An 11,531-nucleotide genomic window follows, 5' to 3' on the forward strand; every position below is an offset into this window, starting at 1 on the left:
AATTAAACTCAGATGTTTCCTCAGAAAGTTTTCTTCAGTGTCATTACTTAGAAAAAATAATACATTTTCTAAACTCTAACCATTTACACTGTGAGAACTCTCCAATGTCAAAAGTGACAGATTTATGGCCAAGATCTCCTGTGTTCACATCGCACTTGAAGCCTTTAACCAGTGAACTGTGATTAAGGTGGCCATGACTAAGAGGTAAAAGATTTCCCACATTTCATGCCCCCATAAGGCCTAACCCTGTATAAACTCTCTGATGATAAGAGAGGGAAAATGATAGAAAAAGCATTTCCCACAGTCACTGTACTCTTAAGGCCTTTACCTAGAGTGAAATCTCTGAATATAATGAGCTTAGTGCTACAAAAACACTTCTCATATAGCATGTATGTATAAAACCTATAGCCTGTGTGACCTAAGAGTAAAGAAAATGGCTAGAAATAAAAAATGTCCCAAATTTTCTTATAAGAACTGAGTCATTGTGAATTTTCTGATGACAACAAAGGTCATGGCTACTGGTAGAAGATTCCCTATATTCACAGCACTCAAAATGGCATTTCTGCAGTGTAAGCTCTGTCATAATAATGGAAATTACTGATATAAGAAAAAGACTTCCCACTTTCACTAGACACTTAAGGCTATTTCCTAACAAGAACTCTGATGACAATGGAGGTGACCGCTACAGAAAGAATTTCCTACATTCCCTGTCCTCGAAAAGCCTTTATCCAATGTGAACAGGTCAGTGATAACAAAGGAACATTAACTGCATGCATAAGGTCTCTCTTCACGGTGAACTCTCTCACATGACAATGAAGTTGTAAGCCAGAGGCAAAAGATTTCCCATATACACAATACTCATAAGGTCTTTTGCCAGTGTGAACTCTCTGCTGAAAATGAAGAGCACAGATAATAATGAAAGATTTCCCACATACACCTCACTCTCCACTGTGAACTCTGTTATGTCTACGGAGGGCAGAGCTACTAGTATAAGATTTTTCACATTCATCACACTCATACGGCCTTTCTCCAGTGTGAACTCTCTGATGTCTACGGAGGTTAGAGCTACTGGTATGAGACTTCCCACATTCATTGCACTCATAAGGCCTTTCTCCAGTGTGAACTCTCTGATGAACACGAAGGTTAGAGCTTCTCTTAAAAGATTTCCCACATTTACCGCACTCATAAGGTCTTTCTCCAGTATGAACTCTCTGATGACATTGGAGGGAAGAGCTCCAGGAAAAAGATTTCCCACATTCACCACACTCATAAGGCTTTTCTCCAGTATGAACTCTCTGATGATAATGTAGAAGCGAGCTAGTGGTAAAAGATTTCCCACAATCACTGCACTCATAAGGCCTTTCTCCAGTGTGAACTCTTTGATGAACACGGAGGGCAGAGATTCTGGTAAAATATTTTCCACATTCACAACACACACATTGTCTTCCTGTAAGAAAGCTCTGGTCTTCAACAAATGCGTTATTAAAGTCAGTGGCTTTCTTACATTTTCTTTGGGTATAATGATATTTTCTACTATGAGAAGCCATTCCAGTCTTAGAGATTTTGTTTGCCCTGTACATGGTGGGTGTAGCCAGTTTTTCAAGATGTCCTGAGCTAAAGGAGAAGCGTTTTCCAACTTGACTACACATACAAGGCTTCCATGACACATGGAAATTGCAGCTCTTTGCAAGTGAAACCCTGTCTACACTGCTCATAAAAAAATTCTTTGTTGTGTCCTGCTCCTGGTGCTGGTGACTCTTTGCACTGAAGTAAAATGGTTTTGCGCATGCCCCACACCTTAGCAGTGCTGGCCTTTGTTGTGTTCCCTGCTGGTCGACCAAGAGGAAAATGTCTCTCAAGGCGTACGCACAACTCTCACAGGGGTGGCTCTTCCGGGAAGGGAGTTCTGACTTAAGATACTTAGACTTTAAGACTCTTTGAGGAAGATTCTGTTCAGCGGGTGCCTCCACATTCTGTGGTCCACAGCAGCAACCTAAACAAAAACAAATGCTAGTGAAGTACAAACTGACCTGTAGGGAATGGGTTTTCTCATCACAAATTTGCATCTGTAACATGTGGCGTGATTCAACGTGATGATTTTTAAGGCAAGTGAGACAGTCTCTGATGAAGCCCCTCTGGTCAGTAATCATAGACACCTCATTACTCGAAGGACACTAGGACACGACTGACACAGGAATAGTGAGGCGGGGTTTACAAACTGTTCCACTGTTAACGGCTACTTGCAAAACCCTTCCTGCTTGTGATGTAAGGTTGTGTATAGGACTATGAATGTGCGCAAAACCACGAAAATCAATCACAGCAGACTAGATGCTGTCCAAGGTTTGTAGAGAAATATGTGCACACTTCAAGGTGCAACAGGCATTGATCAAAATTGGAGAGCACATCAAAGAGACTCCTCTGAGAAATGGCTGTGGTGTAGAGGTTAGAGAGGCAGAGATTATCCATGGCTGGAAGTCAGGATAGAAAGGAAAACTATTAAAAGAAACAAACTGGCAATGTGCCAACACTGGGAAAGGACAAGTAGATTAGGGTGTGGTCACTGGCAATGGTGACAAATATAGTTAAAGAGAACAGGGTCCTCATTATGCTTTAACAAAGCCTTGGAATCAAATTCTCCCCCAGTGCCAGACCCCCTGTGAGCCCAATCTGTCATGGCTGAACTCTGTCCCTCTTGTGATACACAAATGACTCTTCCAGGTCACTCCTCATTGAGCAATTATGTGGAATATTGATGACGCAACTCCAAAGAGAAAGCAGAAGAGATGAATAACCAACAGTGTCATAGAACAACTCTGTACAAACCAAAAGGAAAAGATTTATGTGAGTGACTATAGCAAGACAGCAGAATAAAAAACACAAATATTCAACCCTCTTCTAGAATAACTAGGCAATTATCCATGATAAACTGCATCCCTTCAGGAAAGGGGTATCTTAAGCCTCTCCCCAAGGGCTTCAAAGTGGAGCATAATATCAAGAGCTATGTAAAGGAATAGCAGGAAAGACTGGCTTAGCAAACATGGTTAGATTCTAAACACAAAGATTAAGAACTTTGGAGCCACTGTGCTTGTGCTACCACTAACTTTAGTGCCATGTTTTGTGCCACCAATGATTTCTAAAGAGACTGCTAAATATTTGAAAAGCTGAAGCCCTGGGCACTGAGGACCCCTTCAATCTTCACTATGCTGACCTGGCTCATGGGTTAGCAAGAAGAATGGGAAGTACAGCTTGTCATCAGCCCAAAACACAACACACCACCTAGCAAACACTCTTGTATGCACATGCTGATAAAACTACCCCTCTAAACATAATTGGTCCTATTAGCCCAAAAAAGTAATTGTTTAATTGAATGTAGGACATGAACACTAAGACAAAGGGAAATATCAAATAAAATCACATAAGGAACATCAATTTTAATGTGAATTAAACCAAAAAATGGAGGTGTATATATTACCAGAAATATAATTCAAATAATCATTTTTAAAAACTTCAGTGAGGTAAAAGCAAAAACACATGGAACTCAACATAATGAGCAAACAAATATGGGAACAAAACATGGGGTTCAGAAATACAGAAATCATACAAAAGAATGAAACAGAAGTTTGGGAGTTGAAGAATATGATGAATAAAATGAGAAAATGCAAGAGTTTCAAGAACAGACAAAATCAAGTAGTGAATAAAATGAGAAAATGCAAGAGTTTCAAGAACAGACAAAATCAAGTAGTAAAATGAATATGTGACCTCAGAGGCAGGTGATTTAAAATCATCCATGCAAAAGAATAAAAAGTGAAGACAACCTATGTGAATTTTGGAACACCATAGAGATAACCTGAATTTGTATTATGGAAGTCCCAGAAGAGGTGAAAAAGAGAAAATGAGAGACAGATAAAAGGGAGGGGGAAGAGAAATGTAAAAATTTATTTTAAAAAATGAGCTAAAGATTGACTTCAGAATATGAAAAAGAAAGTGAATCTGTACAAGATCCTCCCAGGTCCCTGTACAGATTCAATGCCAACAGGACTTCAGCAAGACACACTATAATAAAAATATCAAAAATCAAAAGCACAACAAAAATGGAAAGACCAAAGAGAACAGAAACTCCTCATGTAAGGACAACACTGCCATAAGGCCAGCAATAGAGTTCTCTGAAGAAACTTTGCAGACTCAGAGAATATCAAATCATATATTCAAAACACTAAAAGAAAACATCCGCAAACCACAATACTTAACTGAAAAAACCTCTTTCTCAGAAATAAGAAAAGGGAGGGAGGGAGGGAAGGAAGGAAGGAAGGAAGGAAGGAAGGAAGGAAGGGAAGGAAGGAAGAGAAAGAAATCTTTCAGCTGAAATAAAGGCATATTACATAGAAAGAGGAAACATACCAAATTGTACAACCCTTTGGTAAAGCCGGGTTTGTCAAGTTCACAATACTGAGTTCACTGGTGAAGTATATGTTATTTACCTCTATTATATAGAATAAAAATAAAGTGTATTAAGAATAACAATGGTGACAATAATTTGTGAATAGAGACATAATATATAAAGATGTGAATTGCGACATAAAATGTATAAAGGGGTGGTGTGGCAGAGTTTTTGCATGCAAGTGAAGCTGTTTTCAGGTTACAATAAACTGTTGAGAGTATGAGCTGCTTTCTAGAGTCTAAAGGAAACCACAAGCACAATCCTGGGAAATGCATACACAAAAGAAGAAGGAATGAAAGCATTACCACTAGAGAAAAGGATGAAATCACAAAAAAAGTCAGCAAGATAGGAAGAGAAAAAAGGAACTACAAAATAGACAGAAAACAATGACAAGATGATAAGGTTGGTTCTTCAAGAAATTCTCCAATCAAAAGATGTAGAGTGGCTAAAGGGATAAAAAAAAAACACAAGACACAAAAGCACTGGAGATCTTGCTTTCTGGCCATTGTCACCAGTTTGACTCAAATAAATGCCTAAAAAGTTCTCATGATGGGTGAAAAAGGTGAAGGGATTAAAAAGTACATATTGAGCCCTGGCTGGCGTGGCTCAATGGATTGAGTACTGGTTTGCAAACCAAAGGGTCGGTGGTTCGATTCCCAGTCAGTGCACATGCCTGGGTTGCAGGCCAGGTCCCCAGTAGGCAACCATACATTAACGTGTCTCTCCCTCTCTTTCTCCCTCCCTTCCCCTCTGTCTAAAAATAAATAAAATCTTTTTTAAAAAAAGTATAAATTGGCAGTCACTGAATAATCATGGGGATGTAAAGTAAAGCAGAAGAAATGAAAAGATAAAATCTGCACTCTTTCCTATCGTGGTGCCATTTGTGGAGCAGGCCTACGACATTGTTAAACATGACTGCCATTTTACCCTTCTGAGCATAAGCCCCCAGGACTGGAAATTACTGAAAAGCAAGAACAGAAAGTGACTAACCACTCCCTACCACCATAGGCAGAAAATAACACTGGAACAAACTGCAGCCTCAACAGCCCAGGGGCACACAACAGGAAGCCCCAACCTTTTTTAATCCAAGTATAATCCAATAAAAGCTCAAAGTCCCCACCCCTGAGTACTGATGCACCTCTCTACAACTTGCCTCTCTTCTTTCTCAGTGAATGAATAAGAACTTTACTTTTTCTTCTCTTTGTGAATAGTTTCACAGCCTGAGTTACCTAAAACCCTAACAGGGAATATGGTCAATAACACTCTACACCTTGGCTGGTGTGACTCAGTGGATTAAGTGCCTGCTGCGAACCAAAGGGTTGCTGGTTTGATGGCCATGGTAAGGGCACACGCCAGGGATAGAAACTAGATAGGAAAGGCAGGTCTCCAGTAGGGGGCGTGCAAGAGGCAACCACACATGTGATATTTCTCTACCCCTCTTTCTCCCTCCCTTCCCCTCTCTAAAAAAAAATAAAATCTTTTAAAAAAATAACACTCCACTAATTATGTATGGTGTTCGATGGGTGTGAGATTTATGGAGATGATTACATAGTAAGTTACACAATGTCCAATCATGAAACTAATATAATACTGTATGTCCACTGTATTTGGAAATAAAGTAGTTTCTAGAAATAAATGAATGAATGAATGAATGAATACATACATAAATGCCTGGCTGGCTTCCCTTGTATTCCAATAAATAAAAAATAAAAAAAGTCCCCACAAGACACAATATATGCTGCTTCCAAGGGACTCACTAAATCTTTATGGACACAACCACACTGAAAATAAAGAGATATAAAATATTCCATGCAAATGACACCAAAGAGAGCAGGAGGATAACAACTATAATTACTATGCACCCAACCACAGAGCACCTAAGCACATTAGGCAAACAACATGAGATCCGAAGGCAGAAAATGCAAAGAAACAGTACAGACAACTTAAATATTCCCCTTTCAACAATGAGTATATCATGCTATTGGAAAGCAATAAGGAATTACTGAAGTTTGAAAACACTACTGAGAAAACAGAACTCATAAATATATGCATAATATTTGATCCAGCCCTAGCCAAGTGGCTCTGTTAGTTAGAGCACTGGCCTGTGCACAAAAAGGTTGTGGGTTTGAACCCCTAAAAAGACATGTACAGAAGGCAACCTATCCCCGCTTGTTTCTCACATTGATGTTTCTACCTCTCCCTCCCTTCTTTTAACAATCAATAATAATATTTTCCAGTGAGGGTAAAATATATATAGTTATAGAAATGAGCAACAGGAATATAAAAAAATGCTTTTTTTCACTAATCAGGGAGAAATCCATTAAGATTCTGGCAACACTACTGATGTCGAATCCTTCCCTATGAGGGTTCAGTACAGCAGGTATCAGTACAGCAGGTATCAGGGCAGCAGGGAGAGAAGTTTGCAAGCAAACTAGCCCTGCCAAGTCCAGGATCTACCCAGAAGTCTAGAAAAGCAAACAGTGTGCACAAACCAGATGTGAGGACAGACGGCACCCTGGGAACAAGGACATGGGGATATATAAACCCTAGTCAAGGTCACTGGGAGAGTGAGGATTTTCATTTGTTTTTGAAAATGTGAGTTAGTTTATTAAAGTTTGGGGCAATGAAGCAAAAAGGAGGACCCCTGGAGACAGCATCAATGGTGAGCCTGTCAGGCAGGACAGACAAAAAAGGCAGGGAGGAGGAGGGAAAATGTCTCACCCACTACCTCCGCAGTCCTGAGCCCGGTCCAATAATATTGCCGGGTGTTCTGAACATCACAAAAAACATAATGTTAGCATGGGAGGGGGCAGTCCTTGAAATTCTATGTATTGTTTCCACTATCTGGGAAAGAAAACCTTTGAAACTGCGCTTTCATCCCAGGGCCTGAAGGAAGGTGGGAGGGGGTCCACAGTGCCCGAAGACAAGGTTCATAAAACAGCTTTGGTTAATTCCCTGCCTCTGATCACTATCTGTTTTATGAGGGGGTACCTAGTGCTTACAGAAAGAGCCCATAAATAACTTTGGGTAACTTCCTTGACTTTAATTAACTGCCTCCTGTCACATATCATTTACAACAAGATGACCAAATGTGGTCTGGAGCAAGGTAAGAATTCAAACTAACAACCCCCCAATATGTATATAATTTTGGGTAGTCACGTCCCCCCAAAGAGGAAGCTGGCACCACCTTTACCCATCAATCAATATGTAACTCTCCTACCCCCATCCTGCTGACTATGTAAATCCTCAGGACAAAGGACCTGATGCTTTTAGCTGCCCTTCCTCTTGCCGCCCTTACCTTGCCCTGCCCTGCACCTATGCTCTTTAGCCCTAACTCAGCAAGACCCATTTTTTAAAAAAAGATTTTTTTTATTTTTAGACAGAGACGAAGAGGGGGCGAAAGAGAGGGAAGGAAACATCAATGTGTGGTTGCCTCTCATGCACCCCCTACTGGGGACCTGGCTAGCAACCCAGGCATGTGCCCTAATTGGGAATCAAACTGGCAACCCTCTGGTTTGCAGGCCAGTGCTCAATCCACTGAGCCACGCTAGCCAGGGCAGCAAGACCCACTTTCTTCCAATGAGAACTTATTACTAATAAATTCTGCTTGCATGCCAGTAGACTGCTAATCTGTATAATTCTTTACTCTGTCAGAAAGAACTGAATCTCCTGCAACAAGCCCAAGACCAGCTGCTGTTGTCCATTCCTTCCTGGGTACAAGCCTGGTCAGGACCCTTAGAGCTCAGAACAGAAGAAGCAAACTGCAGCTCTGAGGAAAGAGGGGCACAGGCAAGCCAAAGAAGAGCAGGTGGGGAGAGTGAGTATCTTACCCAGTGATGATACAAGAGCATAGTTCTCCAGCATCACATCGAGGTACAGGATTTTCTGAGCCTCATCAAGGAGGTGCCATTCTGTCCTGGAGAAATACACGGCAACATCCTCAAAGGTCACAGCAACCTGTCAGAATTAACACAAATAATCCAGAAAAATGTGTCTGAGACCTTGCAATCCTACTCTTCCCCACACTCAAACCCCTGCAGAGCCCTTAGTTGGGAAAACACACCAGTGCTTGGTGCCAGGGATGCCTACCGTCTCACCATAGTCTCATTAATCATTCACCTTGCTCTCAGCAAAGTCAGGTAGGATAAGAGAAAGTGGGGCAGGTAAGTGCCATCTCAACTTGGGGCCGTGCCTGCAGGGCCCGATCCTATCAGTCAAGCAATTCCACTGAGTCTCCCAGATCATGTCTACAAGACACAGTCAAACATGGTCTTATGCTTCACCCTTAAGTCCCTACACCAGGACCATGAGGTCACACTTCCTCTAGCCGTGCACACCACTGTGTGATCTTTACCTCCTTCACATCCACACACCCAGGTTACACCCTCAGCTCTACCACCTTTGCCATAACACAAAACAGCCACCAGTTTTGCTTTACTCCTACCTTGACCCTTTCGCAGATTTCCAGACCCATGTATTCAGCTGCTAGCTAGATGTTTCCACTCACTGCTCTTTGAAACTTTTAAAAGTATGAACCCAAACAACCTTCTCATATTCCCAGTGAGAATTAACCTACTGCCATCTTCCCCAGCCCAGTTCATGGAGCCTCCACTGCTTCAGCTGCTAGGACCAAAAACACTGGGGTGGTTTTGAACCCTTTCCTTTCTTTCCTGCAGCTGCAAAATCTGAAACTACTTGCCATTCTTAAAAAAAATGGCAGGGGGAGTGGGTAGATGGAGGTGGAAGAGGGTATGAGGGGGAAAATTTGTAATGGAAAAAAATACAATAAAAAAAATAAAAGATGGACCAAGAATCCAACCTTTTCTCCTACCTCTGAAGCCCAACTCCGTTCTATCAGCTCTCCTCTGGATCATAGAACTCACCTAAGCCAGCACTCCTTGCCTCCTCTATTAATGCCCATAAATCTGTTTTCTACTACGCAGCCAGATGGAGCCTGTTAAACCCAGGACACACCAACTCCTTTCTCTTAAGCAAATACCCTAATATCTCCATAGTAGGTACCCAAATTATTATTTGGCCATTTACAAGTCTGATTCTTGTCCCCCTTGCTCCTTGTTGTCAGGAAAACTTTAAAAAAACTTATTAAAAAAGATTTTGTTTATTTTTAGTGAGAGGAGAAGGGATGAAGAAAGAGAGGGAGAGAAACATCAATGTGTGAAACACCTATTGGTTGTCTCTTGCACACCCCTAATCTAGGACCTGGCCTGCAAACCAGGCACGTGCCCTTACTAGGAATTGAACCAGAGACCTTTCACTTTGTGGGATGACACCCAACCCACTGAGCCACATCAGCCAGGGCAGTTCCTTTATTTTAACACACACAAAGGAGACCTGAGTACCTATTCCCGGTTCTGTGGCATCTTCAAGTATTTGCAGGTGCAGGTGTCTCTTCCCAGACAACCTGCCTTAACATTTACACTGGCTGCCTATGTGGACTGGGACAAAAAAAAGGGTGGGCACTGCCCTGACTGGTGTGGCTCAGTGGATTGACCACCAGCCTGCGAACCAAAGGGTTGCCGGTTCGATTCCCAGTCAGGGTGCATGCCTAGGTTATGGGCCAGGTCCCTGGTAGGAGATGCATGACAGGGAACCACACATTGATGTATTGCTCCCTCTCTTTCTCCTTCCTTTCCCTTCTCTCTAGAAATGAATAAAAATCTTAAAAAAAAAAAAAAAAGAGGGGAGGGCCCAAACTAAACTTGACCAGTTTATGAAAGTCCTCCATGATGCCCTTATAAAGTGAGAGACCAAAAATACCCCTACATATGCTCTGAAATTAAAACTTTCTAACTAAAAGCAAGACACAGTAAGTAGTCATGTCTAGGTCTGTATCTTCCCTGAAGAAGGTCAATTTTTACCTTAACTGAGCCCATCTTTGTATTTTTGCACCTATGTTAATATTCCTTTGGAATGACAGGATTAATTTCCTTTTTTCTTACCCCTCAGGGCACAAACACTGCACCAAATAAGAGACAAAAAATCAAAACACAACACTCACTGTTATTGTTAATTAAATATTAACTGTCTTACACCAACCAATGTAAATGAACATTTTTACTTTTTATTGAATACTAGAGAGTTTCCTTGTTTTCTTCTGCCTGTCTAACCTATCACCAATGGATTTCAAGTTCCCCACTTATGTTTTCCCTTTTGATCCTGATGTGTAAAAGAAGTGGTAAATATGCCATTCTCCGAAGCATTTATTCACTCTGTTGAGATTTTTCTTTCCTGACAACCACTGTCAGTTTGGCTGAAATAAACATTAAAAAAAAAAAAGTCTCTAAAGATTTGAATGTTTTTTACATTGACACCAGAATTGGGAGCACCTTGATATTACCTACGATCTGCACTCAGAATTGGGGTATCCCCAGGGTCCCCACATCCCCAGGGCTGGGAAACTATCAAGGGAACAGTCCTTAGACACTATAAGGTAGTGTCATTACCAGGGAGGCAGTGGGACACTCAGGCTTTCCTTGTCTAGTTTACATAAAGGGTTTCAACTTTAGAACCTGTGGGAAGAAGCAGTCAACCACCTTCAGCTCCTGGTAAGCAGGTTTCACCGCATTCCATCCCAGCCCTGGGGTCTGGCGACCTCCGGCCAAGTGTCCCCTTAGTGCAGCCTCTCCCCGGCCCTGTGACCTTGGACGAGGGCTCCTCTTCATATGCCTCACTATCCTCATCCCCAGACTTCAGTCAGTTTCCTCCCTCAGCAGGATGTAAAAAGCTTTGAAAACCAAGTCACAGCCTGTGTCCCCTCTTCGTTCACAACCTTCCCCGGCTCTCACGACCCTCAGAATGAAGGCGCAGCCCCTCTGCCTCCCCCGACTCAGGACATGACTCCGCCTCAGACCAAAGCAGATGGAAGGCCGACCCCAGTCTGCGGGTCCTTCAGAGTCAGCGTCCCCTGAGCGTCGTTAGACGGCGGCACCTCAGCCCGATGCCCTTTCCCATCCCCAAGAGCTTTTGTCACCCACGAGCGCCTCACATCCCAGACGCCGGGGCCGGGGCTGCCGGACGTGACGGGCGCCCCGCACACGCAGGGCGCGGTGGGCTGAGGAGGGAGGGCCCGGGG

At 42.4% G+C, this 11,531-nt stretch overlaps 1 protein-coding gene across 1 annotated transcript; it reads right to left on the minus strand.

Moving 5' to 3' along the window:
- Positions 1–938: 938 nt before the first annotated feature.
- On the minus strand, positions 939–11,139 carry LOC129082414 (putative zinc finger protein 56). Its single transcript, XM_054588121.1, has 3 exons — positions 10,969–11,139; positions 8,282–8,395; positions 939–1,211 (listed from the first exon to the last, which is right to left on the minus strand). The coding sequence occupies exons 1-3, from the start codon at positions 11,137–11,139 to the stop codon at positions 939–941; spliced, it is 558 nt and encodes a 185-aa protein (XP_054444096.1).
- Between the last annotated feature and the right edge of the window lie 392 nt (positions 11,140–11,531).

This window comes from Pteronotus mesoamericanus, unplaced genomic scaffold (genome assembly GCF_021234165.1).
Source record: "Pteronotus mesoamericanus isolate MK-2021 breed Mesoamerican mustached bat unplaced genomic scaffold, CSHL_Meso_final scaffold_128, whole genome shotgun sequence".
Classification (NCBI taxonomy): Eukaryota; Metazoa; Chordata; class Mammalia; order Chiroptera; family Mormoopidae; genus Pteronotus; species Pteronotus mesoamericanus.